This window comes from Pan troglodytes, chromosome 5 (genome assembly GCF_028858775.2).
Source record: "Pan troglodytes isolate AG18354 chromosome 5, NHGRI_mPanTro3-v2.0_pri, whole genome shotgun sequence".
Taxonomy (NCBI): Eukaryota; Metazoa; Chordata; class Mammalia; order Primates; family Hominidae; genus Pan; species Pan troglodytes.
The window spans coordinates 73,995,827-74,014,205 of NC_072403.2; the positions used below are offsets into that span (position 1 = coordinate 73,995,827).

The 18,379-nt window shown below is 33.8% G+C and overlaps 1 protein-coding gene across 3 annotated transcripts in view; it reads right to left on the reverse strand.

Annotated features, from left to right (window-relative positions):
• The window catches only part of LOC129144272 (protein eyes shut homolog), a 773,546-nt gene that overhangs the window by 127,951 nt on the left and 627,216 nt on the right, over positions 1-18,379 (reverse strand). The window contains exon 14 of one of the 3 annotated variants that reach the window (XM_063813142.1): positions 7,135-7,346. The exons of the other annotated variants lie outside the window; for them this stretch is intronic. Coding sequence (XP_063669212.1) covers positions 7,150-7,346 — 197 coding nt within the window. The 3' untranslated portion in view covers positions 7,135-7,149. Of the gene's footprint in view, positions 1-7,134; positions 7,347-18,379 lie in introns of those variants that run through there. 3 annotated transcript variants of the gene reach the window in all.

Genomic DNA, 18,379 nt, shown 5'->3' on the forward strand with positions numbered 1-18,379 from the left:
AAACAGGAAAACAAACAGATAAACATAAGAGCAAAAGAACAAAGTCAAAACAAGTTGCAGACCAATGTAGAAAGAAACAAAAGTCTGTGCTTCTTCCGTTCAGGTTCCTCTGGCCAGAGACAGCATGTAGGTCATGCTGTGGTTGATCACAAGGGCCACAGATGATATTCCCTAGTGTTTGCAAGAACTTCCTTTAAAGTACTATTAATAATATAGAGAAAAATGAGAAATAAGTTTAGCATGATCATTAGTATGCAGTGTATGTGAGTGATGCAACCATCATATACAAGCATTATAACTTTCGTGGGCCTCTTTTCTTATGCTCTATCTCTCTGTGTATAAAACATAAAATATATAAATATGTTTATATTTTATGTAAATTTATATTTATGTTTAATTTATATATTTATATGTTATATAAAGTATTTTCATGTATAAATATATTTCCTATAAAATATTTATGTATTATATTTTATATGAAATATATGTAATATTACCTAGGCTATGTTCACTATTTTACATTCATTGTTATTCATTGTTATACTCATTTTTTCTTTGGTTTCTAAGATACATTAAAATTTAAAAATATAATGGGCCTATAAAATTTTCATGACCCCTAAGTGCCGTACCTACTGTGTCTGACGAATAAGTTGTCTCTGGTCTTTATAACCATTTGCTATCTAAAAGTGTATACCTTCAGATGTCCCCAGTTTTATATTTGTGATAAATTCATGTTGATAAGAATATGGGCATGCTGATTACCTAAAATTCAAAATATGAATAGGCTCAGTATAAATTGTTTATGTATATGCATTCAAGCACTAGTGTGTTTGTTAGAGCTTTCAAATCTGTTTCCCTCTTTTAATCCAAAGCGTTCCAAAACATATTTGAATATAATGTGTATTTTCTAAAAATATTCCATAATCTGCATGTATCACATCTTAACCCAACAAGTAAACACTGGAAATGACTACTAATCAGGGCAAGACATGCATGATAACATGTAGGTGTGGGTTATTACTTATACAAAAATTCTAGGAACTTTCCTATGTACTCTGTAGGATGCGAATGAGGGACTGTAAAAGTGGAGAATGACAATTTGTATGCTAATTCTGAAACATTTGCATTGAGAAGAATGGCCTGGGAAAATTGAGCTAAATCTATTCCCACCTTAGCAAAATTCTTCATGAATGTGAAATGCTATAGGTTAGTTAGGTAAACTAGAAGCTTCTACAATCTTGTCTACATTCCAAGATAATGCAGTATGCTAAATATTTTTCTCTAGACTGAAAATATTTCTTTAAAATGATCTGTAATTTTAGCTTCCTACAAAGTCAGCCTTACTTTCTCTGAATTAGAATGATTATGTGAGGGTCTGTTAAATTTATATGTTTAGTTTTGACAAAATAACACCTACCTGCTAAAGAAAATTGTAAAAAGCGATAAGAATAGTGAATATGTTAAATATCATTTGACCTAATGAATATTGGTTTTGTTGTGGCAAAAGAACAAAAAATGGAATGGGTATTTTAGCCCACAGTAACAGCCACTCCTACAACAGATAAATTACTATTATTTGATTTTCAGCCTTTGATTGTCTTTTTTCCCAAAGAACTCAGAAAAATATGCTCATATATCACCTGTGTAAAATAGGAACAAATTATGTTCTTTCAACTGTGAATGCCAGTCACACATAGACATTTGCAAATTTACATGAGATGAAAAATAATTTCAAGGCAATCAGCTAAACCACAATAAAAATTACGCATGCATCACAGCATTGGGAGAGAGAGAAAACTGTGACTTGCCAAAAGAAAATCAGCTTGTACATTACTCTGGCCAACCAGTGCCAATACCCTGAACAAGGAGTTATCTCTAGGCAAATGACACTGTAGATTGATATGCTAACTTACCCTTCAATACAGCATGTATGTATCTGGGGATGCAGAGCTACAAAGAAAGGTTCTGACCCTGTGAAAACAGGTGATCACCATGCTGCCTTGTGCCATTTACAACTGCTAACTAGAAATAATTTGGTCTATTTTCAGTGGTTAACTTAAGGGTAATGCATTGTATTCATTTGTACTTTTTTTTTCTTCAAATTTTAAAGACTTCCAAAATATCTATTGCTTTTGAAATCTACTCAGTGGCCATTCAGCTGTTTAAATTGAAATGGCCAATGTAAGGAAAGAAAAAGATTAAATATATTCAACTGGCCATGATAAATACAGTCCAGGTCCTTTGGTGTTAGAAGCTCAGTATGATTAAACTGTTTTTAATGATTAGGCTTTTGATTTTTACACATAAAGAATTCTTAATCATGATTTTTTATCATAAAAAACAAAAACACTCAATTAGAAAAAATATGGATAGCATTTCCCAGGATAAGACACGTTAACAACTATTTCTTTCCCTATAGCTTTTTCTACTCTCTGTGTGTGTGTGTGTGTGTGTGTGTGTGTAATGTGTGATATTCTCTTAAAATTTGCCTTTCTATACAAGTTCACGTAAAAAATTTTATGCACCAAATTTTATATCTTTTTCAAGAAAAATTGTAACTTCAGCAAAACAAAGATAAAAAAATGTTAATAAAGGACCATAATTTTTTACAAAAAAGGCTAAGTTCATACTGTACTAAACATATCTTTATCAGAAGATGTAAACATACTGAATTTGATGCACATGTGAATTTTAGAAATCCAAGCTCTTACTATTTTTAGAGTCCTTAATAAATATCTAACAGTCTACTATGGTTTGAATGTAGTTTGTCCCCACTAAAACTAATGTTGAAATTAATTGCCATTATATTGGTGTTAAGAGATAGGGCCTTTATGAGATGACTAGGTCGTTAAAATCTCAAGAGAGACTGGGTTAGCTCTTGCAATAATGAATTTGTTCTCATAAGAATGATTTTTGGCTTATTGATCCATAATATTTATATATATTTGGGGTACATAAAATATTTTCTCACATGCTTAGGAAGCGTAATGATCAAGTGAAGGTACTTAGGATGTCCATCACCTTATGTATCATTTCTGTGGGTTGGTAACATGTTAACTCCACTCTTCAAGCTATTTTAATATATAAAATGCATTGTTAACTATAGTCACCCCACTATGCTATTGAATATTAGATAAAAATCCTTTCATTTGCAACAACATGGATAGAACTGGAGGTCATTAAGTGAAGTTAGTGAGGTGCAGAAAGACAAACATTTACATTCTCACTCATCTGTGGGAGCTAAGGAATTGATCTCATGGGGGTAGGAAGTAGAATAAATCCTTAACAGGTTAATTTCATTATTACAACAATTCAATGCAGTAGTTATATTTTTATTCTATTTTGCAGATGAGAAAGCTAAAGTACATAACTTTTAAGTAAATGCTCAGGTTCACAGTGCTAGTAATTAACCTATTCAGCATCTGTACCTAGAAAGTCTACTGCCAGAGTCCACATTTATCACCAGTTTACTGTAATGCCTCTTCTTTTGTAACCCTGAAAATTACTTATGAGAAAACTTGGCTAGTTTTCACCCATATACCTATATAAGGGACAGACATTGATGCGTCTTTTCAAAAAGGTGAAGTGAGAGTACAGGGCCAGAGAAAGATAAATGGAATCATGGAGTATAAGTGATGATGCCATTTTTTTTTCTACTGGAAGTTTGAAGTAATCTTGGAAATAAGAACAAGTTCTGTATATAAGCTAGGTGAGAGCTTCCCCAAATTCCCATCCATTCATTTATTGTTCAACAAATATTTATTGAGTGCCTACATCAGGCACTGTTTCAGAAATTTAGAGCTTCGTAAGGAACAAAAATCTCTGCCTCTATCTAGTATATTTACTAGTTGGGAAGAGAGTTAAGTAAACAATATAATACAAAAGAGATAATAACAGTAAAGAAAACAATAACAATTGCCACCCTGAGGTAAAATTTGGGGGATGCTCAGAGCCTGAGTACAAAGGTGTCAACCAAACCACCCGAGGACCAATGGGATCAGTGTCTCAGGACACCAGTAAGTGGATCCAATTGAAATGCCTGCAATAATAACATCGTTTTAACTTCTTGGTAAACCAAGGTTTTCAATTAAAGGTTGGTTTGGGAAAAAAATGCCTTTCCTTATGAATAATTCAAATGGATTTCCTTTGAATTTACCAAAATTCTTCATCTGATGAGATAGGATTTTTTCTCTTTTCACCCATAAACTTTGCGTTATAGATTGCTTAGGGCTACTGCCTAAATAAAAATAAATTCCTGTTGCAGTATGGTTTTAATATGTTGAAATGTATTCTTTAAGTTGAAGATCTCTGTAGTTCATTTGTCAGTGCAACTTTTCTGTTCAATAGGAGTTTTTAAAAAAGAAAACAACCAAACAAACGAGAAAGAAGTTTACTTCCTTTTGCTAGTGTATTCCATTACTACAGTTTGATATTTCAAGTGGCTCATGAATTAGAAAAACGGTCTATAAAATCAACTTATAACTATCTACCTGAAAGAAACAACAGAATATTCATAGTCACATTCTTTTTATGTTAAATTTAAGTTTTAAAAATTAAAATACTAATGTATTATTTATAACATGTATAAAATGTGATATAATAAATTCCAGCAACTAACTTATACTTTTTTGCCTAGCCATTCCACCCCTTGTGTTTTCCTCCATTTATGCTGGAAGCAGGCTTCATGTTCCTTTGCACAACAGCAAAGTTGTGTCAGGACCTCCAGCAGAAATCACGTTCATTTAAACAAGTTTCTCACTTTGTGTTAAGGCCTTTGTCCATTGAAGGGCCTGTATCCCAAGTGTGAGGAGGAAGAATTCCTTGAGAACAGTGAAGCAAGCAGAAGGGGTCCTCCCGACCCTAGAGAAAAGATCCAGACCCAGGGAATTGAGGAGAACAAGTGACCCGGGTCCAATCTCCTCAAAATAGTTTCGGTTGTTGTTAACAGTTTAAAATACCAGGGAGAATCTCATGTTTGCCAGTTGTTTTTTTTTTTTTTTTAGACCTGGCTTACCAGTAGAACACTATATTAAACCTAGTTGGTTTATATTCTCAAAGAAGAGAATAGGAATATAGTCTATGGGTTTCTATTTTTTCCTACTCATTTAATTTTATTACAAAGGCTGTATGTTAGTTGATATGAGAGATAGTGAAACAATTTTTAAAACTTCTAATTGTAATCATTCACATTTCAATGTGATATTGTGTTAAGTATGACTTCATGTTAGCTATAAGTTTGACCTGGACCTTTTTGTCTTATATTAAGGATTTGTGCTCCTGCTCTAAAATAATTGGAATGGATTTTAAAATTTCTTGACTTTCATATACTTTTAGAAATTACTACATATCCTTTTGCTTATTTGACCTATTGGCATGATGTATTAGTAGAGTTGTTTTTACAATTCCATCATCAACTTGTAAGTTATTCTTCTGGATATAGCGTATCAATATATTTTATATAAGAATGATGCATGTCTATTCGTAAAACATCAGCCTGGATTTTTCATTCTTAACGCTGTGGTTTTACTTTTGTAGTTGCTTGTGAATCTCTCTTGATAAGGTTAAATACTGTTTTAACTTAAAAACAACCGAGTTAACATACAATTTCATTGTCATATTGCATACTTCCTTTTCCCTTCTTTAAAAAGAACTCATCAGTGATGCTATAGCCATGTCTGCTGAATGTGTTAAATGGAAAGTAGATTGAGAAATTTTGAGGTGTTGAACATCAGAACATTATTCTTACTAGATGCATTGAACAGAGAGCTAAGTATATTGCTATCTTCTCTAGCACTTGGCTGAGAGCAACCAAGCAATTTTTCATTTTACTTGTGAGCACACCATGAACACACCACCTCCATGTATCACTAAACCATGCAAAAGCCTCTGATATTCATGCCCAAGCTGGCATAGAGATAAATTTGAAAGAATATGAGTGAAAAATGCTGCTTCATACAGAACAGTATTCTGTCTCTGTGTTTAAAATGACTTTAAAAAAATAAATCATGCAACAGGAATGTCTCCAAACACAGACTTCTGGAATAAAAATTGCCAATCTCAGAGACCCAGCTCCAAGGAATATCAACCAGCCAGTCATCCACCTAGCATGAAATGGAAAGGACATTATTTCAACCTTCAGTGGATAATGAATGCCTTGACACAACCTGTTTTGAAAGATAATTGGATATGTAATTTGCTAAACATACTATCTACAAGGCAATAAAACAAGTTATCCCATTTATATTTTTTGCTATTTTTCTTTGTCAGTTTACCATAATTTTGTTCACCCATAAAGCTATTATTTCCCAAACGAGTGCTACTAGATCTAGAGATGGTTTCTAAGCAAGTGAAATTATCTGAAATGTGACTAACTGAACTTCACCCTTTAATAGGATTCACTTAAGGAATACATTATACTTTTCACGTACTCAAGCTCAAATAACCTTTACCATTCCCATGGTTTTGTATATGTTCTTCCAGTTACCACATATTATTTATAGTATCATATTAAGAAAATATAAATTTTCTTACACATGCAATTGAATATGCCCCGTCCCCCTTTGGGATTGTTTGATTCACTTATTTACTCAACAAATCTTCATCAAACTCTTAATTTTCATTCATTCAATCACCTGCATACGGCAATTATTCAATCAACATTCTTGAGCACCTATCTTGTACCAAGCATTATTAAGCCCTTGGGACTACAGCAGTGAAGAAAACATACAAATTCACTGCTTTTATGAGACTTAAATTCTAGTGTAGAGAGACAGAAAACACACACATAAATGTATTTGATGTGCTGAGAAGTACTATAAAGAAAACTAAAGCAGTAAGAGCACAGTGAATGCAGGACTTTTAGTGATGGTGGTATTATTGTCATTTGAATAGACTCATTACAAATTATCTCTCTGTCAATGTTACATTGGAGGAAGCACCCAAAGAAAACAAGGGAGTAATAATTGCAAATGTTTTCCATTAAGAGGGAGTGGTAGGGAATTTATAGGTGTGCTGGAGGATAGCAGAGGCCAGCAACCTCACCAAACTGGAGTCAACAAGAGTGGCTGCAATGGGGTACCAGCAGTGAGTTAGTCAAAGAAAGATAACATCATCAGGCTCTGTAGAACACTTTTTGGAAGGACTTTGAATTTAATTCCATGTAAATTGCATTTTAAACAAGGCTTTTCCAAAGGTCATTCTGTAGCTTTGTGGAGAGTAACAACAGTAGATGCAGTTGTAGGCACTGTTAGAGGTACATGAGAGGCAGAATACAGGACGGTATTGAAGAAAATAGACTCTCTTTTCATGGAGTTTACTCTCTGGTGTGGGGGCATATAATAACGAAGCTAAAATAAATATGTAGAAAGGATATACAGGTTAGTGATAAATACCAGGATGGACATAAAACAGATTGGTGTGATTAGACAAAAGGTGGAAGCTATTACTTCTTTTTGCTTGATTAAGGATCTAATAAAGACTTATACTCAATCTGAGACCAGAGTAACTAAAAAGAGACAGCCATGGAGAGCCCATTAAAAAAGGGAGTTCTGGAAAGAGGAACAGCATGTGAAATATCACTTATGTGACAGCAGAAAGGTGGTCAGTGGTTTTGAAGAGGAAGTTCAATATTATGCGAACTGGAGAAGTGAAGGCAAGATCATGTTGGGCCTTATCAGCCACATTGATGACATTAGATATACAGTCATATGTCACTTAACAAGGGGGATATGTTCTGAGAAGTGCATCTTTTAGTGATTTCATCACTGTGCAAACATTATAGAGTGTACTTCCACAAACTGAGATGGTAGAGTCTGTAGGTTACTGTACTGAAAACTATAGTTAAGTGTTTGTATATCTAAACATACCTAAACAGAAAACATACAGTAAAAATGCAGTATAGAAGATTAAAAACTGCTATACCTGTATAGAGGACTTAACATAAATGGAGCTTGCAAGACTGGAAGTTGCTCTGGGTAAGTCACTGAGTGAGTGGTGAGTAAATGTGAAGCCCCAGGACATTATTGGTTTTATAAACACTACATTTAGGCTACATTAATTTTTTTTCTTTCTTCTATAATAAATTCATCTTAGCTAACAGCAACATTTTTACTTTATAAACTTTTATATACGTTTTACAATTTTTGGACTCTTTTGTAATGTCAGCTTAAAACACAAGCACATTGTACAGCTCTACAAAAATATTTTATTTATTTATATGGGCTTTTTTCTATTTGTAGTAATTATAACTTTTTAGTACGTTTTGTTGATAACTAAGACAGAAACACACACATTAGCTTAGACCTACACACAATAAGGATCATCAATATCACTGTCTTCTACCGCCACATCTTGTCCCACTGGAAGGTGTGCAGGGGCAGTAACACGTATGGAGTTATCATCTCCTTGATAGCAAGGCTGCCTTCTGGAATACCCTCGAAAGATCTGCCTGAGGTTGTTTTATGGTGAACTTTTTGTTATAAATAACTAGAAAGAATATACTCTAAAGTAACAATAAAATGTATAGTATAGTAAATACATAAGCCAGTCTCACAGTAGTTTATTATCATTGTGAAGTATTGTGTACTTTGCAGAACGGTATGTGTTACAATTTTGTACGATTGGCAGTGCAGCAGGGAGTTTTTTTTACACCTGCATCACCACAAACACACGAATAATGCATTTTCCTAGGACATTAAGATTGATACAATTTCACTATGCAATACATGGGACCACCACTGTACATGTGGCATATCATTGACTGCAGAAAGAAGTGAGAAGCCCCTGGAAACTTTAATGTTAAGAGAGCAACATAATCTGACTTATGTATTTCGATTGACTACTCTTTGAAAAATGTATTTTCATGGAAGTGAGTAGCAAGAATGACATTTTGGAAAGCTATTAATCCAAAAGGGGGATTTGGTTGTTCAGATTAGGTGGTAACCTTAAATATGAAAATAAATGAACAAAATTGGGATATCTTTTGGCAGCAGAGACATTAGGACTATTTTATGGATTTGATTGGGGGGTGCTGAGGCAAGAGACATCAGAGATGTCTCCTAAGTATTTGGCTTGAGTGAATGTGTGAATAGGGAAACATGTTATGATGTAGAAGGGTCTAGCTTAGCAAATGAGCATGGTGTTAAGGAAGCATTATTTCTCCTTGGGGTATGGCAAATTAGAGATACAAATTAGACATCCAGTAGTCCTGTCAAGTAAACAATTAGGTTGCTTTTCTAATCTGATTTAGTTTAAAGGAGCACCTGAGATCTACCCCAATGAGATGCTTTCACGTTACTGCTGTTAAAACAATTTTATCAGAATCCTCAGTTTTTATAAATTATCCTTTTAGCATATAATATAAATATTTGTGTAACCATGGACTTGGATGATGCTTGTTTTACTTGAGTGGGCTTCCACTGCAAAGTCAAAACCTTTAGCCAAAACTTCAAAACAGGAGGTGAGTCAAATTGGCCATTCTCCAATGACCTGTCAGAAGTTTAAGAAATTCTTTGAGAAGAATGCAAAGTTTTCCTACTCAATTGTTACGACATATTTTTGAGGCTTCTAATATTTCATTCATATTTAACCGACAGCAGTCAAGTACTCAGTGTATTTAAAAATAAAACCCAAACTGACCAAGGTCTCAGACTTTAAAGCAGCGTATAATTTACTTAGAAACCAGACAGTGCCATGAAACCACTAGATGCTATAGAGTGTCTCTCATAGCAAATATTATATAAGTGACATGTACATGAGATGAAAGATGTAGATAACATTATTCTGTTCAAGGAAGTTAATTGACTTAAAAATACTGAATCATCTGAGTTCCATCTTGGAGAGATAGTAGGATTTTCTAAGAAAGGAGAAACAGGAGTGGTAAGCTGAATAGCAGAAACAAAAGCAAAAGCAAAACAAGGAAATGAAAATAAATAGATATTTGCATTACACCTAGTCATCATTTGAAAGGCACCAAGGATGCATGGAGGAGAGTGACTGGAGATGAGGTTGAAACAGGAAACATCCTAGATTGCGAAAACATGTTGGAGCATTCTACAGAGTTTGCATTGCGGATAGTATAAATCATGGATGAGTATAAACGGATTATGTTGGGGTTTTAGAGAGAATACTCTGTTATCTTATTTCCAATATGATGGAGTAAAGGACAAGATTTCAAGAAGTGAATGAAATGGCTCAAGACGATAACAGTGAGATTTAAAAAGACAGGAAAGAATTGTGAGAAAGACCAAAACTAGAGTTATTACAACTTCCTAAGTGAATGTTTTGAGTGAAGGAAAGTTAAGTGTCAAAGATAATTCTGAAGCTCTCAGCCTGTGTGACTGAGTGAATTGTGGTGTTCCTCAAATGAAGATGGAAATTCTATTTGATGAGGGAGTAGTGGTAAGGCAAGAAAAGTTCTGTTTTGAAAATCCAGGTGGAGATGACTAGTAACTAGATAGAAATACAATCTGTTGGGCAGGAGATCAATATTTAAGCCAGAGAATTAAGAGTCATTAGCATATTCAAGAAAGTGGTAATTGCTGGACTCCATGAAGTCCCTATGAATAGGTTAAATTGAGAAAAGATCTTTCAGCATAAAACTCTGAGGGGTGGGGGCTTTCCAGGGAGAGGCAGCAGAAGCCAGAGTAAATTAAAAGAAAGGGACTTGTCAGAGAGACAAAAGAGAAAAGAAGAGATGCTAAACTAAGAGGAAGGTGATTTTTAAAAAGAAAGCTAAGAATTGACACAAAGTACAGTTATTGTATATAAATGTGTATATACCATGACCCATATTTCTTCATTATTGAACACTTTTTACTTTCATTTGAGTATTGTCATCCCTCTGTTCTTTAAATTGCTCTAACATCTTTCACATTTCTCGAAATTCTAAATATTAAAAAATTGCTTAGCCACAAAATTTTCTCAAGCTTCCTGTTCATATCTGCATTTAAGAAAAAATTAAATAGTAATAAAATCAAATAAACTGAACAAATAGAAGAAAAATTAGGGAATAGAAACAGAAGAAAAACTGTAATTCATTTTGCCTGAAAATGAGAATAAAAATGTATTCTAAAGACTGTTTTTCATGTTTTATGTAAAAACGACAGTTTTTAAAGTTTTCTAGGGGCTGTCTCTTTTAAGATATTAGAACATAGTGATACTTTATTTTGAATAGATGTATTATGGATGATACATAAAAATTAGTTATAACTATCTATTGACGATATATTGTTTACTACAATAGAAAAGACCACACCTGAGCCTAAAGAAAGTTCTCAGTTTACTATAGGTAAAATCTTGCTATGAAAGGTGCACATAAAGATTAGGGGCTTTCTGTGGTGGAGGGGAAACACTGCTGGCTGCAGAAAAAATATCTGACATAACATTTAAATTTAAAAGCACAAATTATTGACTTAGTATGTTAACATAAATGAATAAATGTCTTCTAAATGCTTTGTCTTTTACTAAATTCCAGCATTTTATTACTAAAAGGACACATATACAATAAGTAGTAAATATGCCTGATATATTTTAATAATGTAACTAATTTCCTTTATAAATTAGTTATAGTTTTAATACTCTTCTTTATGTGCTCTAAGTGGCCCCATTGGCTAGGTTAATCATTAGAGGATGACTAAATTGAAAAATCTTTCTACAAATAACATGGTGAATAATGTCATCTTCCACCATCTTACGCTAATGTATAACTAATTATTATCCATTGCTGCCATTTCTGAATTTTACATATTTTGTTCATTTAGTGTGAGCTATCTAAAATATATATGGATTTCAAAAATGTATTTTATGCCATGGATAAAGTTTATCTCTCTTATTTTGTTTTGTCCTATAACTATTTCAAAGTAATAACACCTATATGTTCCAGAACAGATGTCATTGCTTGTGGTCTGGAGGTCATGAACATTGCTAAGCCACACAAAAAAATGATTTTGTGTGTGTGTGTGTGTGTGTGGTTGTGCACAGTATCTCATGCCTGTAATTCCAGCACTTTGAGAAGCCAAGGCAGGTACATCATTTGAGGCCAGGAGTTTGAGGCCAGCCTGGGCAACATGGCGAGACCCCATTTCTACATAAATACAAAAATGAGCTGGGCGTGGTGACACACACCTGTAGTCCCAGCTACTCAGGGGGCTGAGGCATGAGAATAGCTTAAACCCAGGAGGCAGAGGTTACAGTGAACCAAGATTGCACCAGTGCACTCCAGCCTGGGTGACAGACAAGACTCCATCTAAAAAAAAAAAATGTTTTTTACAACCGTGGTTTACATGCTGAGACATATATAATCTCTGATGAATAATGTATCATGCTAATTTTATTTAAAATATTAAAACTCATATTACACCACTATCAAAGTAATAAAAAATAAAGGAAATCGGGTATACTGTATATTGACACAATATATTTTGCTATCTATTCTGATGGCTGATATTTAATAATAGAACGGGTACAAAATAACTTGGAAAATTATAGATAATATTACGTATATATAAATTCAGAAATGTCTTGTCTAGCTGTTTGTGAAAGCTGTGAAGCATATCTTCCATTTCCCTGAGTAGTCTGTTGGTGGCCTGGACAAGTTCACCCTCATCACAGCTTGACCCCTAGCGGCTAGAGGACAAACACTTTGGCCTGGTTCCAGTTCCCCAGCACTCTAGCACACAGTTTGGGATGTATGAAGATGACATCTGCGGCCTGATCTCCAGCAGGGGAGGAGTCCACACTGTCAAAACATAGAGAAGGGTATGGTGATGAGGAAGCTGGGTACCCCTCCCTTCTTTAGACCTGACTGAAAAGCTTATTGCCTGACGGCTGTGGTTTCTGCTGCAGGAAGTCTCACCATCGAGATGCCTAGAATAGCTTTGTGATCTGGGCACAAACGGTTTTGGGTCAGACTAACTTGTAGGGCCAGTTGCCAGAGTGGATGCCAGAGGGAGACTCACCAATAAGAGGGTTATGAGTTGGCTCTTCCTCTGAGCCAGCTCTGTGGTGCAGGAGAGGCACCTCCAACCCTTTCTGGAGGGTTGTCCCTGAGGCCTGAGAGCTTCCACTAGACACCTGCTAAGGTTGGTACTTGTACCTGCCTCAGAGAGCCTGGCTGCCAGCTCACCAGACCCAGTGCCAGACAGCTTTGCCCTCTCAAGCCACCTTAGTGGCAGAGCACAGGATGGAAATCCTGAGAGTCCAGGCACTGCCCATCACCAGAAATATCCCAGTACTACTCCAGATCAACAAAGGCTATGTAAAAATTCCACTGCCACCACCACAATTACCTCTTGCCTGGAAGTATCATCTACTGGCTAGGAGGTCAAACTGCATGGCCCATCACAACTGCTGAAACCAGTTTATACCATTTAACTGGCTTTTAGCCAAAATTGTCACCTACTTGCTGGTAGGGTGAGCTGCACAACCCAACATAATTCTTGCTTACAGTAGTGTGCAGTGCTAGGGAACTAGATATGCAACCCAAGCCCTGTACCTCACCATCTCTGTAGGAGACAGTGAGCCTGACCACATACACAGCATATTGCTACCACAACCCACAAAAAACTAGCACTTAAGAAAACCTACACTACTATACTACACTCAGTTTATCTATAACCAAGGAATTTATACAGAGCCTTGGCCCCATAAACGCAAAGCAAAGGACTCTACCTGACATGTGCAACAGTCACACTCTCAAGGAGGAAGAAAAAAGTCATGTAAATGAAAGTTAATTTAAAAATAATAAATGACAGCATCTACATATGAAAAGAAACCAGTCCAAGAACTCCAGTACAACAAAATAATGGATATTATGACACATGTTATGGACCATCCTGGCTTCCTAGCAATGGATCATAACCAAAATCAAAACATTGAAATGACCAAATTCAAACAAAGAATTTAAGATATGCATTGTAAGTAATCTCAGTGAGATTCAAGAGAAGGTTAAAAACCAACTCAAAGAAAGTGGAATAACAATTCATGAGATAAAAGACAAAATAGATATATTTTTTAAATAACTGGAAATAAAAAAAACTGAAGAAAATTTAAAACACAGCTGAAAGCTTTAAAGAGTAGAAAAAAGCAGAAGAATTTCAGAGCTTGAATACTAGTCTTTCAAATCAATATGGTCAGAAAAAAAACAGTAACAAAAAGGATTTCAGAAAGCAAACAAAGGCTTTGAAAAATATGGGTTATGTAAAGCGACCAAATCTACGGCTTATAGGCATTAATGAGAGAGAACTAGTAAAACTATGAAAAACATAATTGAGAAAATAATTCAGGAAAATTTCCCCAATCTTGCTAGAGATGTAGACATTCAAATACAATAAATTTAGAGAATACCTGGAATATATTATACAGAATGTACATTACCAAGGCATACAGTCATAAGATTATACAAAGTCAACATGAAAGAACTAATCTTTAAGGAAGCTAGAGAGAAGTATCAAATCATCTGAATGAAGAAAATGCCATCAGACTACAGCAGACTTCCTAGAGGAAGCCAGAGATTGAGGCCCTATTTTTAGCCTCCTTAAAAAAAAAAAAAAAGCCAAGAATTTTATATCCGGCCAAATTAAGCATCATAAACGAAGAAAAAATAAAGTCTTTCCCAGTGAGGAAACACTAAGGGAATTTCTTCCAGATTGGACCTATAAGAAATGCTCAAAAGAGTTCTAAACATGGAAATAAAAGGACAATACTCTCCATCATAAAAGCATATATAAGAAAGCTCACACATTACACAAAGCAATTACACAATTGAGACTCCAAGGTTACTAGCTCACAAAACTATAACAGGAATAAAATGAAACCTCACATATCAATATTAACATTCCAGTTAAATACCCTTGAACTTAAATATTAATAATTCTACTTAAATATTAACCATGTACATAAATAGCCTAAACATTCTACATTCCAGGATAATATATTCTGGAAGAACATATTTATATATTCTGGAAGAACATATTTATATATTCTGGAAGAATATATTTATATATTCTTTATATATTCTAGAAGAATATATTTATATATTCTTTATATATTCTAGAAGAATATATTTATATATTCTTTATATATTCTAGAAGAATATATTTATATATTCTTTATATATTCTAGAAGAATATATTTATATATTCTTTATATATTCTAGAAGAATATCTTTATATATTCTTTATATATTCTAGAAGAATATCTTTATATATTCTTTATATATTCTAGAAGAATATCTTTATATATTCTTTATATATTCTAGAAGAATATATTTATATATTCTTTATATATTCTAGAAGAATATATTTATATATTCTTTATATATTCTAGAAGAATATACATATATATCTATCTCCAACTCTCAGCTGCCTATGAGAGAACCTATAGGGGGTCTAATGGCTAGACACATATATACTCAAAGTAAAGGGGCATTAAAAGGTATAGCACACAAATGGAAAACAAAAGTCTGAATGACTAGCCATTCTTATATTAAACAGACTTCAAAGAAACAACAGTTAAAAACATTAACAAAGAATGGCATTATATAATGATAAAGGTTTCAATACAACAAGAATATTTAACTATTCTAAATATATACATGCATCCAATACCAGAGCACCCAGGTTTATAAAACAATTTCTACTTAACCTAAGAAAAGAGATTAATAGCAATACAATATTAATTGGGAACTTCAACACCTCACTGACAACACTAAACAGCTAATCGAAGTACAAAGTAAACAAACCCTGACTTAAACTATACTCTAAACTATGTGGTCCTAATAGACATTTACAGAACATTCCACTCAACAACCAGAGGGAATACATTTTTCTCATCTGCACATGGAACATTTGACCATATGCTTGGTCATAAAGCATCTCTATAAATTCAAAAAATCAAAATCACATGAAGTATTTTCTCAGATTAGAGCAGAATAAAATTAAAAATCATTACCAAGAAGAACTCTCAAAACCACATAAGTACATACAAACAAAACAATTTGCTCCTGAATGACTTTCAGGTAAACAATAAAATTAAGGAAGAAATCCAAAAGTTTTGAAACAAAGAAAAATGGAAACACAACATACCAAAACCTCTGTGATATAGCAAAAGCTGTGATAACACTAAAGGTAATTGTGTTAAGTCCCTACATCAAAAAGAATCTCAATTTAAAATCCGAATGTCACATCTCAAGGAACTAGAAAAGCAAGAGGAAACAAAATCAAAGCTCGCAGAAGAAAAGAAATAACAGATATCAGAAGAGAATTAAATGATTTTGAGACTTAAAAATGATACAAAAGATCAACAAAATGAAAAGTTGGTTATTGGAAAGGATAAACAAAATCAATAGACTGCTAGATAGTTTAACCAAAAAAAGAGAGAAGACTCAGATAAGCACAATCATAAATGATAAAGGTGACATCACATCTGATACATGCCACAGAAATAGAAAAGATCACCAAAGATTAGTGTGAACATCAGCTGTATGTGCACAAACTAGAAAACTTAAAGGATGTAAATAATTCCTGGAAACACACAACCTCCGAAAATTGAACCAAGCAGAAATGTAAATCCTGAACAGACCAATAATGAGTAATAAAATTGAATCAATTAAAAAATATTATAAAAATAAGCCCAGGACCAACAGATTCAGAGCTGAATTTTACCAGATGCACAAACAAGAGCTGCTACCAATCTTACTGCAACTATTCCAAAAATTTGGGAAGGGATTCCTCCCTAACTCATTCTCTGAAACAAGTATCACTGTAATACTAAAATCATGCAATGACAACACCAAAAATAACTACAGACCATTATCTCTGACGAACATGGATGTAAAAATCCTCAACAAAATGCAAGTAAACTGAATCTGACATCAAAAAGATGATTCATCATAGTCAAGTGGGTTTTATTCCAGGGATATAAGGGCAATTCAACATTTGCAAATCAATGAATGTGATCCACCACATACACCAAATTAAAAACAAAAACCATTTGATTGTCTTAATAGATTCAGAAAAAGTATTTGATAAAATCCAACATTTCTTCAAGATGAAAACCCTCAACAAACTAGCAATTGAAGGAAAATACATCCAAATAATAAGAGCCATATGTGACAAACCCACAGGTAACATTCTGCTCAATGGGGAGAAGTTGAAAGCATTCCCCCTAAGAACTGGACCAAGAAAAGGATGTTCCCTCTCAAAAATACTATTCAACATAGTAGTTGAATTCCTAGCTAGAGCAATCAGGCAAGGAAAATAAATAAAAGGCATCCAAATTAGAGAACAGGAAGTCAAATTATCTCTATTCACTGATGGCATGGTTTTATAACTAGAACCCCCTAATAACTCCAAAGTAGTACTAGAGTTGATACATAAAGGCAGTAAAGTTTCAAGATTCAAAATCAATGTACAAAAGTCAGTAGCATTTCCATACACTAATGACATTTGAGCTGAGAACCATATAAAAAACTCAATCCTGTTTAAAATAGCCACATGCACAAACAAAAAATACCTAGGAATACACTTAAAGAATTAAGTGGAAGATCTCTACAAGAAGAGCTAAAAGACACTGATGAAAAAAAAATTGTAGATGACACAACAAATTAAAAGACATCTCATGTCATGGATTGGAAGAATTGATATTGTTAAAAGTACCATAGTGCCCAAAGCAGTCTACAGATTGAATGCAATTCCTATCAAGTAGCAATGTCATTCTTCACAGGATTAGAGAAAGCAATTGTAAAATTCATATGAAACCACACAAGAGCCTAAATAGCAAAAACAATCCTAAACTAAAAGAACAAAGCCGGAGACATCACATTACCTGACCATAACACATACTACAAGGGTATACGAACCAAAAGATCAAGTACTGATATAAAAATAAACACATAGATCAGTAGAAAAGTGTAGAGAACCTAAAAGTAAAGCCACATACCTACAGCAAACTGATCTTTGACAAAGTCAACAAAAATAAACAATAGGGAAAGGACTCCCCATTTAAAAAATGGTGATGGAAAAATTGGCTAGTCTACGTATAACAATGAAACTGGACTATCACTAACAGTATATACAAATTAACTCAAGATGTATTAAAGATCTGAATGTAAGGCCTGAAACTATAGAAGTCCTAGAAGAAAACCTAGGAAAACCACATTGGCCTAAGCAAAGACTTTATGACTACTACCCTAAAAGCAAATGCAACATAAACAAAAATACGTAACTGGGAATTAAACTGAAAAGCTTCTACCTAACAAAAGAAATAATTAATAAAGTATATAGACCACCTGCAGAATGGGAGAAAGTATTTGCAAATTATGTCAAACCAACAATCCCATTAAAAAGTGGACAAAGGAAATGAAAAGACATGTCTCAAAAGA